At 41.8% G+C, this 18219-nt stretch overlaps 2 protein-coding genes across 3 annotated transcripts; one reads left to right on the top strand and one right to left on the bottom strand.

Moving 5' to 3' along the window:
- Positions 1 to 606: 606 nt before the first annotated feature.
- gfm1 (G elongation factor, mitochondrial 1) lies at positions 607 to 14897 on the top strand. Its single transcript, XM_085131141.1, has 18 exons — positions 607 to 821; positions 918 to 1070; positions 1156 to 1288; positions 3426 to 3630; positions 5232 to 5348; positions 5538 to 5688; positions 6668 to 6822; positions 6950 to 7034; positions 7156 to 7293; positions 7577 to 7678; positions 7785 to 7841; positions 7953 to 8090; positions 9142 to 9224; positions 12284 to 12446; positions 12544 to 12688; positions 12769 to 12929; positions 13027 to 13080; positions 14506 to 14897. The coding sequence occupies exons 1-18, from the start codon at positions 747 to 749 to the stop codon at positions 14635 to 14637; spliced, it is 2247 nt and encodes a 748-aa protein (XP_084987267.1). The 5' UTR covers positions 607 to 746; the 3' UTR covers positions 14638 to 14897.
- Positions 9283 to 15310, bottom strand: lxn (latexin). 2 transcript variants are annotated; one of them, XM_085131158.1, is made up of 7 exons: positions 15025 to 15310; positions 11219 to 11395; positions 11077 to 11139; positions 10464 to 10638; positions 10120 to 10256; positions 9862 to 9924; positions 9283 to 9646 (listed from the first exon to the last, which is right to left on the bottom strand). In XM_085131158.1, the coding sequence occupies exons 1-7, from the start codon at positions 15160 to 15162 to the stop codon at positions 9530 to 9532; spliced, it is 870 nt and encodes a 289-aa protein (XP_084987284.1). In that variant the 5' UTR covers positions 15163 to 15310; the 3' UTR covers positions 9283 to 9529. The 2 variants fall into 2 exon arrangements, with proteins under 2 accessions (XP_084987284.1, XP_084987285.1); XM_085131159.1 differs by lacking the exon at positions 15025 to 15310 and adding an exon at positions 11577 to 12287.
- Positions 15311 to 18219: the final 2909 nt, after the last annotated feature.

Genomic DNA, 18219 nt, shown 5'->3' with positions numbered 1-18219 from the left:
TCTTTTTTTTCTTTTTAGTGGTGAACTAGCAGCGTGCGATACTGAAAATTTTGGTATTGATGATACCAAATAAATACAAGGCCATTATTGCCGATATCAATACTGATACCGATACTTTTAACTTATAAAGGTGGCTTATGAAGGCAAGAGGAGCGTGTAATGATTTATGAGATGCATCATCATGAATTTGCAAATTCTGATTTTAACAACTGTGAATTTAATTTCCACAATAATCAACTAAACACACCTTTCAACTTGTCATGTATTTTGAAACTGGGTTACTTTAAGACCTGGAATGTAAATGTGCTTGCTTATAAAGCACTTTGGTTCAACTTCTGTTGTTTAAATGTGCTATAGGTGATAAATAAAATAGACATGACAGTCAACACAAAGGTTAAGATATTTTTCATGTGCAAGTTGGAGATATATTTTTTATTTCCTAAAAAATAATTTATCAAACAGATAAATTGAGATTTGTGGCTAAACACGTTTGGCTTTTCAAAACACGTGAAACATTGAAATAAAATTAAAAGAAAGAAAGGGGACAATAAATAAATAATGCGTTTTAAGAGAAAACTTAAACGTTTTTGAGTTTTGGTACTTCTGGGCTTCCGTAGACCCGGAAGCAGTCGTTTCACAAGCAGCTAGGGTCCCGGCGTGACTTTCACCGGGGTGTCAGCAGCACCGGGGTCGTCTAAACAGGGCAATACTACGACCAAGCTGTACTCCACTGAGGTGTTGCCGAGATGAGGGTGTTAAAAGCGGGCATGTTTTTAGCTAAAACGCATCTTTCGGCGCGAGGAAGCGCCACACTTAAAAAGGTAATATTATCTAACCCGAGTCTGCTGACTTGACCTCAGTCCAGTTTGTTTCACAGTCGGTAGATCGAGTGAACTGTGATGGTTTCATATCCTCAGGTGCTCATCAACAGCTGCCGGAGCTGCTCCTCCGGTGTCTTTCCAAGCGAGAGGATCCGCAACATCGGGATCTCCGCTCACATCGACTCTGGGAAAACCACCCTGACCGAGCGCGTGCTCTACTACACCGGCAGGATAGCAGAGATCCACGAGGTGAGTCCGTTTCATTGTCTTTATGAAGCTCTTTTTTCCGTTTAGGTGAGGCTCACGAATGCTTTCCCTCACCTGCGTTGTGTAGGTGAAGGGGAAAGATGGCGTTGGAGCCACTATGGACTCCATGGAGTTGGAGAGACAACGAGGCATCACCATCCAGTCAGCTGCTACATACACCGTGTGGAAAGATCACAACATCAACATAATTGACACGCCAGGTAATTAGACATACACCTAGTAAAAATGTAACTAATTACTGTGGTACTTTGTGTAAATACAAAGTAACGTTTGTTCAGGTGAGCTGCACAGGTAGGGTAATTTAGTATTACCTGTTCATTAACTGTCAGTAAATGTTAAAAAATGAATCGACAGACTGATCCGCACTCACCCCAAAGCAGTTTTTACCTCTTGCTCTGCTACTAATGGAGGGATGGAGGTCAGGTAGTGAATCAGGAAGTGCAGAGGAAGTGAGGTCAGCTATGAAGATACTTACCTGTGTAGGCATTGAGATGTCTAGGAGAGAAGACAATGGACCGTTTTGACCAGATTATTTAACACAGTCTTGGAGAGTGAGAGGATGCCTGAAGAAAAGAGAAGTGTATTGGTATTGATTTTCACAAAAAAGTGTGATGTGCAGAGTTGTAGTAACTACAAAGAATAAAGTTGATGAGCCAGACCTTAAAGCTAGGGGAGGGAGTTGTTGACACTAGGTTAAGAACAGAGGGTTGATCAGTGAGCGCCTTCATTTTTAAAAAGAGCTCTACAGATATGATATGTGCTTTTAGAGGGTCGATAGAGAGGTATAGAGGAGGTCAGAAGGAGTTGCACTGTGTCTTTTTTGGATCTAGACAAGCATTTGATGGGTTGCCAAGAGATACTGGGGAAGTCAGGAGTGACGGGGAAGTACGTGAGGGTGGTGCAGGACATGCATGAGGACAGCAAGGCAGTGGTGAGGTGTTGTAGGAGTGACAGATGGGTTTGACTAGGCCCATCCAAAACCTTCATTTTATTTATTTATTTATTTTTTGAGCCAGTCAGAGGGGGAATTGCTGGTGTGTTCTGCTGAAGAACCCAAGTGCTCTTGAGCTTCAGGGCACAAACTCATTGTCAGACATTCTCCTTCGAGATTTTCTGCAAGTTGTTCAAGTCGCTCCTGAAGCAGCCTCATTTCCCTATGTTTTTTGGCAAATGTGAGACGAGCCTTTGTGCCTTTTTTTCCCCCCCCAACTGCTTTCTTATTGTTGAGTCATGAACTTTGACCTTAACTGAGGCAAGTGAGGCATGCAGCTCTTTAGACATTTTTCTGGGTTTTTTCGTGACCTCCTGGATGCGTTGTCAGGGCACTCTTGGAGTTCACCACTGTTTTCTCCATTTGTGGATGATGCCTGTCATTGTAGTTCACAGGAATCCAATATAAACGGCTTTATAACCATTTCCAGACTGATAAATGTCAATGACTTTGTTTCTCAGCTCTTGACATGATGTGACATGATGTGTTGCTTTTTGAGATCATTTAGCATCACTTCACTTTGTCAGACAGGTTTTGTGTCAGTGATTTGTTGATTCTACAGTAGAAATTAGACTTGTTTGTGACGGTTGATGATTTAACGAGGCAGGGGATAATACATTTTCACAGCACTGATGTCATTGGTTGGTTGTCCTTCTGTCCTGATCAGTTTATTTGAGTCACGCGGCTCAAAAAAACAAAACAAAAACACACATCCGATATGAAAATCGGTTGACATTTTTGTTTGTTTTAGCTCTCTATAAAACTGCAACAGCATCAAAATCCAGCCTTGCTCAGGCTCTTCTTTAAAGCCTTTCTAGTATTCAGGTAATATTAGGCTTTACTTTGTTGTGCGGTTTGCCACAGAAGCCACATGAATTAAAATTCAAGTGTGCTGTAGTCTTCGCACCTTAGTGGTGTTGTAGAGTGAGGCGTGATTGTTTATTTGTAGTGTGCTTTAAACATTTTTGTGCACCTGAGGATCTAAAGCTGCTCATATTGTCTGTTTGGAAGTGGAAAAGTGATTCAGAGCTGATGTAATTGTAACTTTCCTCCATCAAAAATGTAACAGAGGATAAAAGTTGAAAGAACTTTGAATGTTATAGTTTCATTTAAAAGTCAGACATTTTTTTCTCAACAGAGTGTCAGTGGCCCCGAGTCGTCTATGTTGTAATGCATTTGTTAGCATTTCTATTATTCAGTCAGAACCAGTCATGCAGTTGCGACGTCCCTGCTTTGATCATTTCTTTTCTGTCAACTCTTTAACAGCGGTAGAAACGTGAAGGGGTGTGAAGCCACGTTTTCAGCACTGTAATTTTGAGTGCGTCTGAACTCGATGTGCCTCACAGGTCACGTGGACTTCACCATCGAGGTGGAGCGTGCGCTGCGCGTGCTGGATGGAGCCGTGCTGGTTCTGTGCGCGGTGGGAGGCGTCCAGTGTCAAACCATGACGGTAAACAGACAAATGAAACGCTACAGCGTCCCCTTCCTCACCTTCATCAACAAGCTGGACCGAATGGGCGCCAACCCCGGACGAGCCCTGCAGCAGATGAGGTACGGTTTGTACACACACGTCACACAGAGAGAACAGTCAGACGCATCAGCATGTTGGACGTTACACCACAGGGCTGAGGACTGAAGAATAACGTGTATGGACTGGATGGGCGAACAGCTTTGAAAGGCTTTGAGACGTCAGTAGAAAAACTGAGGAGAGATTAGTTCTGCCACCTTTACAACCTACGCAAAATTGAAGCATAAACAACTTATCTGAAACCACATCTTGACCTGGTGTGCATAACAAGCATAAACGCACAGTATTCTCATGGTGAGAGCTTGCTTTAAAGACAAGTTCAGGAGCTGATGATCACCTTTACTAGCTCTAAAGAGATATATTTAAGGAGTAGCTGACTTTCTAAGGTCTCACTTGCATAGGCCCATGTTCTCCAACATGAATGTCCTCTTCAGGCACCACGATTGGTGCTTTAAGCAGTTTTTAACTGGATAATAATACAGATTAGGTGATAATTGTATTAACTTATCAGCAATGTGTGTATTTAACATTTGCATTACCAAACCATGTGACTTAATTCTACTTATACTTTTAAGACATCAGCTGAGGGGCCACAGTGACCTTCTTGGGTGGACCTGGGTGCCTTTAAATTATGTATTATAGGTTGCAGTTTAAAAAACAAAATCATAAACTCCCTAAATCCATAGAGGTAACTTGAAAGTGATCAAACACACTGTAATTGGACTTTAGCCAGAAGAATCCCTTGAGAAAATGTAGACCAGTCCTTGTATCTCAGCTTTTTCACGTCTGCCAGTGTTAAGCATTTCATTAATGCAGCAAACACAAAGACTAATTTGTTAATCAATAACACAAATGCAAATAAAGTAAATGCAATAAAACAAATATATTTAACCCATATTCCACATTGCACACTAGATTGCAGTGTAGTAATCAATATTTTTCCCCTGTCAGTTTGCACGTTTGGTGTATTCAACGTTTCTTTTTCTGGACTTTTATTATTTTATTAGTTTGCATGAAATCAAAGAGCAGTAAAATGTGAGAATATACAGGAGCTCTTTAGGTTCTTGCAGTAAGACACTATATAATGTGGATTGCACAACACTGGACATTATATTCCTCATTTCCAGTTAATACTTGTACAGCTGCTGTTATTGTGTGTGTATATATATATATATATATATATATATATATATATATATATTATTTCTTCATACATTCTTATATATTTCTATACTGTGTATTTTGTTGTACAGTTATTTTATTTTCAACTTTAATTTATATATTTTATCTTATTCTTTCCCAGTTAAATTTACCCCTCATTCTAATTTGTGTTGTACAGTTATCTCATTCTTAACTTAATTTTTATATTTTATTTTATTTTATTCCTTCCTGGTTAAATTTACCCTTTTATTTTCATATTTATTTCCTATCTTATTCGTAGCCTTTTCTTTTTTCTTTAGGTCACGAGCAGTTGTCTAAGCATTTCACTGCATATCGTACTGTGTATGACTGTGTATGTGACAAATAAAAATTTGAATTTGAAATTTGAATTTGTAAGCAGCTGTGTGTTTCTTTTTTTGGATTTTTTCGCAGTTTTAAAGAAACTTTTTACTTTTTTTTTAAGATCCAAACTGAACCACAACGCAGCGTTTGTGAACATCCCCATCGGGCTGGAGGGGAACATGCGTGGCATCATTGACCTCATAGAGGAGCGGAGCATGTATTTCGAAGGACAGTTTGGGTAAGATGAATTTATGTGTAAATGGGTGTTTTTTATTTTCCCTCTGCCATGAATTAGACTTAAGGTCAGCTATTGTACAATTAAACTGTTGCGATCTGCATCAGTCCCATAGAAACTGTGGATAAGACCAAGTTTCCTTACGAGTTTGATCTGTATAAAATATTTAAAGCTGCGTCGTGCTTCCTGCAGGCAAACTATGCGCTATGATGAGATCCCGGCAGATTTTCGAGCCGAGGCCGCAGACCGCAGGCAGGAACTGGTGGAGTGTGTCGCCAATGCTGATGAAATCTTGGGAGAGATGTTCCTGGAGGAAAAAATTCCAACCAAAGATGATCTGAAGGTTTGAGAGACCAGTTTGTGTGAAATCTAAAAGTGTCAACTAAACCCCCACAAAAACAAACAAACAAGCAAAATCCTCAATTAAACCCGCTGGTATCTGAGGTATAGTCACTGGTTATTGGTCATTTCATTAGGTACGTCTGTTCAACTGTTTGTTAATCTGAGTATCTAATCAGCCAATCACATGGCAGCAACTCAGTGCATTAGGCATGTAGACAGGGTCAAGACGACCTGCTGAAGTTCAAGCTGAGCATCGGACTGGGGAACAAAGGTGATTTAAGTGACTCTGGATGTGGTATGGTTGTTGATACCAGCTTGGTTTCAGAAGCTGCTGATCTCCTGGGTTTTTCCTGCACAACCATCTCTCGAGTTTACAGAGAATAGTCAGAAAAAGAGAAAACATCCAGTGAGCAGCAATCGTCTGTGTGTAAAAAGATCAGCAGGGCAACAATAACTTAAATAACCACCTGTTATAACCAAGAAATGCAGATAATGAATGTACGTCACATTGAACCTTGCAGCAGATGGGTTACAGCAGCAGAAGACTGCAACTGAAGGTGCTGTGGTCTGAGGGCTGTTTCTGCTGTGACATTCAGATGGTCCGAATTTGACATAAACGACATGAAAGTATTGATCCATCCTGCTTCTTATCAGCAGTTCAGTTTTTTCCTGTGTCGTAAAAAATTAAGGCAAAAAGTAGGTCCAGCCCAGTACTGTCAAGGTGTACCTAATAAAGTGACCGGTGATTGTATTTCAGACTTGATACAAGTGGTGGCGATCCAAAGAAGCAAACATATCTGAGAGTCCGTTTTGATCAGTCCTGAAATACCAAATTTGGCGTCATCAGTTACCCCAAAGTCTGTATAGAAATCCTGGAAATCATTCAGAATGTTCACATCCAAATTTTGAGATTAACATTTCACATCAGCGAAGAGCAAAAGCCATTTGTCTCAATCAGTTTTCACCTCACCGCCTTCCAGGCAGCAATCCGCCGGGCTACGGTGCAGCGTCTCTTCACCCCAGTGTTGGTGGGCACAGCGCTGAAGAACAAAGGTGTCCAGCCTCTACTGGACGCCGTCCTGGATTACCTGCCCAACCCCAGTGAAGTCAAAAACTACGCCATCCTCAATGAAGAGTGAGTATGAAGAGGAACGTCAGTTTGCATGCAAAGTGTCCTGAAACTGTAGATTTAAATCAATATCAGATTAAAAGTTGGTTGTTTTTTTTTCCACTAACATTGGCGGGTTTTTCCACTCTGTTAGAGATTCCACTGAAACCAAAAAGATTCAAATGGACCCAACGAGAGACTCTGCAAACCCCTACGTTGGTCTGGCTTTCAAACTGGAGGTGATTCCGTTTGACAGAGAGCATCTGTTCTGTCTCATGTCCTCGTGATCTTTCCATTTCTGCACGTTTGTGCAATAGAAATACTTCAGTTTGTCATGTTCTGCTATTTCCTGTCTTTCAGGCCGGGAGGTTTGGTCAGCTGACGTACATACGAGTGTATCAAGGCTGTCTGAAGAAGGGAGAATATATTTACAACACACGCACAAGCAAGAAAGTCAGAGTTCAGAGGCTCGTGCGTCTTCATGCTGATCAGATGGAGGTAAGAGCAAACCGGCGTTGCGTCAGCAGGCTGTGAGAGGTCACAGTTTTCCATCTGTGGTTTGCACATTAAACAGCAGAGCAGCATGACTGGTCAGAAAGATTGGGTTCCTCTTTTTGGCTTTAATCAAGTGTGTAGATATCAACCACATCCCCTTTGACACCAAAACAACATGTTTGCAGTTATCTTCTATCAAAACACGATGTGAAACTGTTTTTTAGTCATTCCTACCATCATTTTAAAAACAATCATCCTGTGTTTTGTGCTCTCTCTGCTTTGAAAGGATGTGGATGAGGTTTATGCGGGAGATATCTGTGCCCTGTTTGGAATCGACTGTGCCAGCGGAGACACTTTCACATCCAAGACAACTGCTGACCTGTCCATGGTAAGAAGCAAAGGACGTCCGAAAGACAAAGAAACCTGCTTCTTTTTAAAGTTTTTGTGCCTCATGAGAAGCATCTTCATTTGATGTCAATTTTTAACACCCACAGGAGTCCATTCACATCCCCGAACCTGTCATTTCCATGGCGATGAAGCCAGCCAACAAGGTAAAAATACTCGTTTAACCTGAAAAACGTGCTTTATATTATAACTCTAGTCTTAAATCCACCTCTTTGTCACTCCCTCTTATTATTAATTCCTCTCGTGCGACTGAACAGAACGACCTGGATAAATTCTCCAAAGGAATCAACCGTTTCACCAGAGAAGACCCGACGTTTCGAGTGCATTATGACACCGAGAGCAAAGAAACCATCATCTCGGGCATGGGCGAGCTGCATCTGGAAATCTACTCACAGGTAGTCACTTAGACAGGTTGCACGTTTCATGGGACATCTCATCAAATCCATTATATAACGTGGGGAGAATTATTTCATCTCCCTGCTGAATCTGTAAGTTTGCTCACTTAAAAAGAAACGAACATGCTTGGATTGGTCTTGTAGTCCATTCCAGCCTCGTGCAGGTCCACACTGTCCCTGTTGTGCATCGGAAAGAAACTGATTGTGTGGACAGGTGTGCTTTAAACACACAAGTTGATATCAGGAGTCTGTAATTGATTGACTGATTGTAATCTGTGTGCCCAGTTTAGATGAAGGGGATCGAATACTTGTTTCGCTCAAGGACATTCAAATCAATTTCTAATGTTTATGTAACAGATTTGTGATCTACGGAGCCCCGCAGGGGACATGGGAGAAAAAAAAAATTAAGACGGACTTTTGCGAGATCTCGCAAAACAAACTCGGGATCTTGCAAAAGTTTTGCGAGATCTCGCAAAACAAACTCGGGATCTCGCAAAAGTTTTGCGAGATCTCGCAAAAGTTTTAGCCGCATTCTTCCCATTAGCTTGAAGCTAACGGGAGGTCGAGACCTACTACAGCCGGGAGGAACACCGCTTTCCCGGCACATCGTGCCTCGACCTCCCGGTCGGCTTCGAGCCAGCGTCCGAAGAATGCGGCTAAAACGTTTGCGAGATAGTTTGCGAGTTAGTTTTGCGAGATCCCGAGTTAGTTTTGCGAGATCTCGCAAAAGTCCGTCTTAATTTTTTTTCTCCCATGTCCCCTGCGGGGCTCCGTAGTGATCTTCTGTCTCTCTACTTTAGAAACTACTAGAAAAATTAGGTTGTTAATTTCTTTGTGAGCAAACTAACAAATTCAGTGAGGGAATCAATTTAGTGAGTGTCTTTGGCCTTACCAGCATTGCTTTATCTCAGGCTAATTTTGGAGTTTGGAGTAAAGTACTTCAGTAGTATTTCCATGAAGGCTTTAATTCTGCAAATTAACAGATCTCTGTTCGGAGTAACCTTTATGATCTAATCCAAGGTTATTTTTGCTCTTCCTCTTTTTCTCTCAGAGGATGGAGAGGGAATACAACTGCCCCTGTGTGATGGGAAAACCCAAAGTAGCTTTCAGAGAGACGATCACCAGTCCCGTACCGTACGTCCTGATAGTCTTTGTCCTTACGCACACACACAAACACACACAAAAAAAATACTTTGTCATTGTAAACAGTTTATTTAGGGTAAAATAGACCAAACACAGACATTTAAACAATTTCAGTATATCACATACTTATGAGTTAAACAAGCATTTAAGAGTGTAAATTCTAGGTTTCAGCAGTAGATCTGTGCCTAGTGCTTGTAGCGTCATCATAAAAAAACAACAACAAAAAAAACCCCATTTATGCTCCAATATTTGACCCCACAAGATATGGTCTTGGCTGTGTGATGAACACCCACAGATTAGTTAGTCTTTGGAGATTTTTCCCTTTCGTGGCGGTGAGGCAGCCGCTTCATCTGCAGCACTTTAGCCCCCTCTGCAGGAGACCAGGTAAACAGCATCTTCCAGTGAATGATTTCCTGTATCGGCACAGAAAAATGTCAGATCAGCGAGATCTCTGGATGCAAAAATGTGGCTCAGATTGAATAGCAAAGTTTAGCATGAGTGCAGATCAGTAAAGTGCATGTTTAATTTACTCCAACACACCACAAGTACCAAATCGATTAGGATGATAAAAAGTGTCTTATTTTAGCATTTCAGGCTTTTTAAAGACATTTTTTAGCCAAGTGTCTACCTGGGACACCATTTCATGCAGCAGTGTGTGACAGTCAAACTCCAGCTGGTCCTCCTCAGTTGTCTGTAGGAAACAAAAAGAGTCCAGTAGGAATTTTAAAGGCTTAATGCATTTGTTTATCTTGTTTTACCACATGAAGGACTTTTATTGACAATCTGTATGTATTCAGTAAATCGTGCAGACATGGGGCTTAAAGGGGGGGGGGGATGATCAATTTCTTATAATACGCTCATATTTAAATTTTTGTAAAGCACCTACCAGCTGAGTGATGTTGGCCACCTGAGCCACGTTGTACAGAGTGTTTTCAGTGGATTCATTCAGCATGATGAAGCTGGAGGCCAGAATGCCCAGACGCCAAAAAGGCTTCATGTCGGGCTCGATGTGACCGTGGCTGTCTGAGGGAAGTTTAGAGTTCTCGGTTACGTCTCATCTCTCAAGCATCCTGCGTTCATGATGACAGCACTTGTGTTGTCGATGTTTAGAGGAACACCGCAGCAGTGTTGAAATGTCTGAACGCAACTGTTGTGCAATATGTGACTTTCAGTGTTGATGGGGTGGAACTGCAGTAGCTTGGACAGTTAAGCCTGTTTTATTGGACTTACCTGGTAAATACTGTGCAGACATCAGGGTTTGGTTGGTCTTGTATTTTTGGTATAGAGCCTCTTCTTGAGCTTTAATGTCAATTTTAAGGAGCTCCTCACACGAGGCATTGACTTCAGGTGGCTGTTGCCCTTTTCCTTTTGGAAAGAAAAGCTCTGCAGAGCATGTCTGTGTAGTCTGAAGGAGTTAAATAAAACAAAGTTAGCAAAAAACGAATAGTAAAGGCATTCTTAGTGAGCAAGAAATGGGAGTAGATGTAGCCCAGATGAGTCAAGGTTGCACCACACCATCATACAAGCTAACATAAGCCTCCTTTTATAGGCTGTTTAGTCATTCTTGTCAGACCTGCTCACACTAAAGCCGGACGCTGTGAGATTGTTTACCATACCTAAGATTTATTTGTAGGATCTTTCAACAGGCAGCAGCAAACACAGCTAACTCTGTTTGGGAGTGGATGAAGACATTTATTCAGATTAGCTCCACCCTATTTAGAGGTTGATCATTACTCTTTGTGGTTCTTAAGAAGCTGCAGCTGCACCCCCCTCCCTCCTCCACCATTATGTCTTCTTTCCTCACATTGTGGTTAAAAGAAAAAGAGAAAAACGAAAGTCCTACGTTGCTTATGATCTCATTCACCGAGAGCTCCAGCTGATACTTTCTTCCGGAGTCTGCCACATCCTGAAGGAAAAATTGGAAATTCAAGTTTATTTATTTACAGTGGCATATTCACATATTTCAGTGTTGAAGTTCAGCTGACCTCCGCGTTCCCACTGTGGACCGTCTGCACTGCGATCCGCCTGAATGGTGAACCGTACCGGGTGTTGAGGTAGTGTTGGACCACCTGAGCTGCCCTCGTGGCAGGGTAGTGATTTGGGTTCAATTCGCCAGTTGCCATCACATCCTCCTCGGCTCCCTCCTCTGTCCGTGCCTTTATCTGTGGGTGGAAAGTGGAGGTAGAGGGAAAAAGAGTGAATGAGTGTTACAATGGTTATTGTGCAGGGCTTCCAGTTCCTGGAGGACTTTGATCTTTAGGTGTGAGCAGCTATGTAGACAAACACAGCTTTGCACACAACAGCCACTGAGCAAAACAGGAAAGAAACCGTGTGTTTTCTTACAGGGTGAAGTGATACGCAGCTGTGAAGTGTCCCAAACTGAATTAAAGTGGGGAGTGAATTTCTGCCAACTGGAATGTTTTTTCCCCCCACAGTCGGTGTTCCGAGTCAGCTGCTCCTCGCGCAAATGGAAAGATAACTTCCCACTTCCTGGACAGTAGAGTTCACTGAGGACTGCCCCTTTTTAAAGAGACAGAGCCCTTTTTAACACTTCCTCCTGACTTTAAAAAAAAGCAGCGCTTTACAGCAAACAGGCCTCTGCAAATGTTTGCAACTTAGTAAAGTAGGTCAAATTTAGTTATATAGTAATGGAGAGTTTCAGCTTCAGTTAAAATATGAAGGAAATGTTCACATTTTAGTGGATAGAGCTGGAGATTAAGTATACTTGGTATTGGTACAATCTTATATTTGGAGTAAGTTAAAGATCCCCAACAGATATATTTATAAATACAGTTTCATCGATCATCAGAAGTACTGAATAGTTAGTTACATCTCATCTTTCCTCATTAAAACAGCCTAAGATATGCAAATACTTTGTTATAAACCCAAAATAAAACTGTTTAAACATTGCAGTACTTAAACTTACTTTAGTTTCTTAAGAGTATTCTTGGTTATGTTGGATCTTTGATTTGATTGGTGCATACGTTTGGATTATCTACTTCCTGTTGTGTTGCTCTATGTTAACAAGTGGTCCCCCCACTCTCTCGTAGATTTGACTTCACCCATAAGAAGCAGAGTGGCGGCTCTGGGCAGTACGGTAAAGTCATCGGGGTCCTCGAGCCTCTCGAGTCAGACCATTACACCAAACTGGAGTTTGAAGATCAAACTGTTGGAACCAACATCCCAAAGCAGTTTGTGCCAGCTGTTGAAAAGGCATGCAAACACTTTCAGAATACGTTTTAAACAAAAGTGGGAGCGATTCCAAATTTAAAGTCTCGATTTTCTCCCTCCTTCCCCCATCGTGCTGCAGGGCTTCAAGGACGCCTGTGAGAAGGGCCCTCTGAGCGGGCACAAGATCTCAGGAGTCAGATTCCTCCTGGAAGACGGAGCGCACCACATGGTCGACTCCAATGAGATCTCCTTTATCCGCGCAGGAGAGGGCGCTCTAAAACAAGGTGAGGACGCCCTTCTGTTTCCGATTCAGCTGAAAAATATCTGGTTTATGTTGCCGCTGGGTTCACCGTTTTCTCCACAGCTATGGAAAAGGCCAACGCAGTCATCCTGGAGCCAATCATGTCCGTGGAAGTCGTCGCACCCCAGGAGTTTCAAGGAGCCGTCATTGCTGGAGTAAACCGCCGCCACGGCGTCATCACAGGACAGGATGGGGGTGAAGGATACTTCACTCTTTATGCTGATGTAAGTCCAGTAAATATAAACATACGGGGCTTATCTCCAGTTTCACCCGCTTTCTCGCCCTCCTTTAACTCGAATGTCATCCTGTTTGTTCCAACAGATCCCACTAAATGACATGTTTGGTTACGCCACAGAGCTGCGCTCTTGTACTGAGGTAAGTTCAAAAATAGGGATGCAACGATACCAAATTTTTCAGACCGATACGATACCGATACTTGGATCTGAGTACTTGCCGATACAGAGTACAAAAAACGATACTTCTACCACACACACACACACAAATGCAATGAATTGGAAGACAGGTTTTATTTTATTCCCTGCCAATAAAAAATAAAATCGTAATAAAAATAACCACAAAAACATTTCAAGTGAAAAATAAGCACTTCTGTTAAATTATTGCAGAGTCTCCACATTGTAATTTAACAAAATATCACTGAACTTTTGGCACTGTCTCGAGCTTTCAGAATAATAAATAAACACTTCTGTTTGGAATAAAATAAATACAAATTAGGTTTGCGAATAAATTAAACTTTTAAATTATTGCAGAGTGTCCATATTGTAAACAAACAAAGAAAATAATTATTATAAAATAAATAAAATAATAATTGGCCCCCTAGTGGCCAATCTAAAAAACTACAACAGAAATGACAAGCCACCCTCTGATTAATGAAATAAGTTGGTATCGGTTAACTTTTACGAGTATGAGTACACACACATTTTACAGTATCGGCACCAATACCGATACCTGTATCGGTATTGGTGCATCCCTATTCAAAAACATACAAAACCTGACAGTCAGGTAATGTTGAGGAATGAGTTCAATTAAAGTTTGTTTTTTAAATGATATCATAGACCATATGCAAGGTGTTTAATATGAGGTAAAGCCTCCTGTGGATGTGGTGAAAGTGGTCACCCGTCTGTGCAAAGACTGTATAAGTATTCAATCTATTGTCAAAGAATTGCCCTCCGTTTTTGGACGTTTGCAGCGGTTGCGTTTGCCTCTGATAAGTATGCTGATCCTGCATGTCCCAGTCATCCTCCACAGGAAACATGTTACAGCATAATGCTGGTCAAGGAAGCATCTGGATATGCTCCCTGCACTACTCTGGCAGCGTGGAGGGGTGGGGGACATCTTTCTGCTGAACCAGCTGCAGGGTGGGGTACTGCCATAACAATGACTGGAGCTCATCTCAGGACGTCTGTCCAGTTACATTTCCACCAAGAACAATCAGATCAGAGCTGGTGCGCTAAGCAGAGGCTTGAACACACATGTAATGACATGTATGACAGTATGCAGTCTGCTGAAGCCTCCGCCTGCTATGTAGCCCATTTGTGCTACTTTGATAGCCTACAGCTGGAGTTCACAGTAAAAACTAGAGGCTTCTTGGATGAGTGCGTCAAGTGTGCTGATCAGGTCCTGGATTTTGGCAACTAGATATAATTCAAGGAATTTTTAGCGAAAAAAATTGGATGGATTGGAGATGTGCACGGACAAAAATAGAGGAAATTCTTGAAATCAGACATGGTTTGTAGAAGAAGACAGCTGAATTGCTAACATGTTGTGTCATTGTTTATTCAGGGGAAAGGAGAGTACACGATGGAGTACAGCAGATATCAGCCCTGCCTGCCCGCCACACAAGAAGAACTCATCCACAAATACTTGGAGGCTACAGGTCAGCTGCCAGCGAAGAAGAACAAGTGGAAGAGCTGAGTTCATCCTTTTCTCCTCATCCTCAACCACGGCTCTACACAAAAACAAGATTTTACTTTCCTTTAGTTGTTTAATCCCAACTCCTAATGTCTGCCTCACGTGGAAAGACTATTTATTACCTGCATTTTAGCAACAGTTAAGCCTGCAGGCAGCGTTTAAGCTCAGAGTTTTGACTTGAGCTTATAATGGCTTTTGTACTATGTACAGAAAGGTCTTTATGTTATAATGACTGCAACAAAGACGTATTACCTTCAAATGTACTTGCATGAGTCTGTGTGTCAGTCATTGCACAATAACATCTTAGAAACGTTTCATCCCTCCCTTCAAATCCAGCTACTAAGCAACACAAACCACAGCACAACAGTCGTCCACCGGGTTGCTCCTCACCTGCTCAGATTCATCCGCCGTCTCAGGTATGCTGTTGGGATGAGCTGACGTGTCCGCTGAGGCAGTCGGAGGGCTGATTCTCACGTCGGGAATCCCACTTACTCCCATTAACACAGCCAGAACGACGACGAGCCTCATTATTTCAAACGGGACGCTGGGAGAAAACCAGTAACGACTTCAGTGGAAGAGCGCAGGCGGGGAAATGACTGTCCTGTGAGAGTGGAGTTATGTAAAGAGGAGGAGGAAGCAGAGAGAAGAGACTGTCCAGATCCTGCTGTCTTCCTGTAGCAATCTGTATCCAAAACAAACTGCTCCACTTTATCTACTGTGCGCTCAAGCTGCAGGTGTGATTAACCACAGAGCTTGGCGCTGGGCTGCTGTTTGTCACTTACATTTAGGGGAGGAAGACTTTTACTTTGCCAGATTAAACATGTTTCTGCCCAATATCAGCTTGCCAAAGGAAAAAACTGAAAAAATGTTTAAAACTAGGTGGTCTGCATTTCAAATTTGGTGAACAATATTTTTTTTAATAAAACAAATGCTCTTGTTGACTTTGAAAGCCGTAGTTCAGGAAACACATTTGGGACGTGCCCACAGACGTCACTGTAAGATTGTTTCTGTCGACTTTTATCCCGTTAACTGACTGGGAGAGGAAAAAGAACAGATTGGACACAGACCTGTGGGGCAAAATGGACTGTTGCACAGAATAATCTGACACTAATTCACAGGAACAACGCTGATAGCATGTTCTAGCTCCTGGGTTTGCTATCTAAAAGCTCTGACTCCCATTTGACTCATTGTGTTTGTTCACGGATTAGTCAATGAAATGGAAAATTAAATGCTGCTTTTCAACAGCTGCCATTCTTAAATATTCAGTTTACTGACGGCAAATGAACGATAATGGTTGCATATTAATTTTCCGTTGACTGGAAAAACAAACAACCCACTTCCACCGGACAGCAAAGGAAAAGCAAAGGGAAGATTGCAACAAAAACAACACAATACTTTAGGAAGTGAAAGATTTTTATTGCACGCCTTCAAATTAAAACGTGACACATCAGAAAAATCTATTTTGTCACTTGTGTGCACGATGTGATGGAAAATATGGTGGACAGAAGCTCAGCGAGTGCTCCACCTTCTCAGTGTCAGTCCAACACTTCAGCTCAGTTCTGAATTATTTTCCTCTGTGAACTTAAATGTTTACTTTTTATCCAAGTGACAGTTATGACCTGAGACATGAAGGCATTCTCCCTCCTATTCTGTTGAACATCTTATCTTAGAAGGGTATTTCAGAGGTCACGATTACCCTCACAAAACACGTTTTTGGACATAGAGTCGTGAAAAAGAAAGCTTTCGCAGGAGTCTGTGCAGTCCTGTCAATAACTAAGGACACCTTCACTGCTTGCATAGGAATTACAATTCACCCCTGGTTCAGAACAAACAATGAGCTACTGCTCAGACTCAACAGGCCTCAGTTGGTATGTTAAAGTTCATAATAGCATAATTAGAAAAAGACTGAACAAGTACAATACAGCTTGGTTGGAAGGGTTTCCAGAAGTCTCTTGCTTCTAAAAAGAAGGCAGCACAGCTTAGGTTTGCAAAGCTGCATCTGAATAAGTTCTGGAACAATGTGCTTTGAACAGATGAGACCAAAATGGAGATGTTTGATCATAATGCACATAAAGCACCACGTTGGGACAAAACCCAGAAACCTCATGCCAGCTGTGACCAGTGTTGGGAAGGTTACTTTTAAAATGTATTCCATTACAGATTACTTGCCCCAAAATGTATTCTGTAACGTATTCCGTTACGTTACTCAATGAGAGTAACGTATTCTGAATACTTTGGATTACTTAATATATTATCATGCTGTTTACAACTACATGAATGTTCTATTGCTGTGATTTATTACTATTACTGTTACTGAAGGTCCGCGGCTCCGAACCGTAGTAAAGGGACCTCTGGCTAATACGGTGGGTTCTGTGTCGGGCTCGTAGCCGAAAACTAGCTTTACTTTGTTGTCTGGGTCAAGTTTTCTTAGAGAGACAGAGAGAGGCGTTGAAAGGCTGCTCCAACGGAACTTATTGTTTTCGGAGGAAAACACGAACACGGTGTACAGTCGAGTCTTAATAGCTTACTTACAACTGGGCTCGTCAGGCTCTCTTCTTGGCTGCAGTGGTTATTATTATATTTACATGCTTCCAGCTCCCGTTTTTGCTCGATGACAGCTCGTACTTTTCCTTTTTCTCCCTCCCTCGCTCACAGACACATAACGTGTATGGCAGTCCATTCTCCCTGCAGCACGGACTACACTGCCCATGATGCTACATTCTTTAGAGCTATACCTGTAGCATTCTACCTGTTAGCTTAGCACAACAACAACAATAAGGCCTCTCTCACCCAGGAAACACGCAGAGAGAGAGAGCGTCGCCCTGTAACCATGGCAACCGTAACGCTGCCGCCTGGAACAACCAGTGTTGCCAACTTAGCGACTTTGTCGCTATATTTAGCGAGTTTTCAGACCCCCTAGCGACTTTCTTTCTAAAAAAAAAGTCGCTTTTTTTAGAAAAAAAAAGGCGTGAAAGACATTACAAAAAACAATAATTGCTAAAAGAAATTTAATTTGTAGTTCTAAATAAATTCTAAATGCATTTAGGACGTTTTTTGCTCACTTTATGTCTCGTCCACGATGTTATTTCTCTCTCCAACAACATAGGTTACAATTACATTAGCATGACCAATTATGCAAATTAGGTGATGACGTCGTTTAGCGACTTCTAGCGACTTTTAGGACAACCAACAGCGATTTTCCTTACTGAGGAGTTGGCAACACTGGGAACAACAGAACGTAGCTGTTAAACAAAACCCAAACAGTCCTGACCCGCCACAATATGAAACAGCAAAGTACCGCCGTGTAATCCATTTATTTCAACAAAGTAACTGTATTCTAAATACCACCTTTTTAAACGGTAACTGTAACAGAATACAGTTACTCATATTTTGTATTTTTAATACGTAACGGCGGTACATGTATTCCGTTACTCCCCAACACTGGCTGTGACCACAGTGGTGGAGGGATGGGGAAAACTGAGCGATGTCTTTAGAGTTTTTTCTTTTGCAGACCTGAGGCGCTTCTGTGAAGTGTTAGCTCTATATTTGTGTCAAAATCTGAATTTTATGAAATCCGAGAACATT

Source organism: Neolamprologus multifasciatus, chromosome 14 (assembly GCF_963576455.1).
Source record: "Neolamprologus multifasciatus chromosome 14, fNeoMul1.2, whole genome shotgun sequence".
Classification (NCBI taxonomy): Eukaryota; Metazoa; Chordata; class Actinopteri; order Cichliformes; family Cichlidae; genus Neolamprologus; species Neolamprologus multifasciatus.
The sequence above is the reverse complement of the archived record's forward strand: the minus strand, read 5'-3'. Positions and strand labels throughout refer to the sequence as shown.

What these genes read in the sequence shown, in the direction of transcription:
- gfm1 (XM_085131141.1), top strand. Translation starts at nt 747, where the DNA reads ATGAGGGTGTTAAAAGCGGGCATGTTTTTAGCTAAAACGCATCTTTCG. An exon ending in CAACATAATTGACACGCCAG is followed by an intron (nt 1,289 to 3,425) that starts GTAATTAGACAT and finishes TGTGCCTCACAG; the next exon opens with GTCACGTGGACTTCACCATC. An exon ending in AGAGGGCGCTCTAAAACAAG is followed by an intron (nt 12,689 to 12,768) that starts GTGAGGACGCCC and finishes TTTTCTCCACAG; the next exon opens with CTATGGAAAAGGCCAACGCA.
- lxn (XM_085131158.1), bottom strand. Translation starts at nt 15,162, where the DNA reads ATGAGGCTCGTCGTCGTTCTGGCTGTGTTAATGGGAGTAAGTGGGATT. An exon ending in TCCACAGTGGGAACGCGGAG is followed by an intron (nt 11,140 to 11,218) that starts GTCAGCTGAACT and finishes TTTTTCCTTCAG; the next exon opens with GATGTGGCAGACTCCGGAAG. An exon ending in TGCATGAAATGGTGTCCCAG is followed by an intron (nt 9,647 to 9,861) that starts GTAGACACTTGG and finishes GTGCCGATACAG; the next exon opens with GAAATCATTCACTGGAAGAT.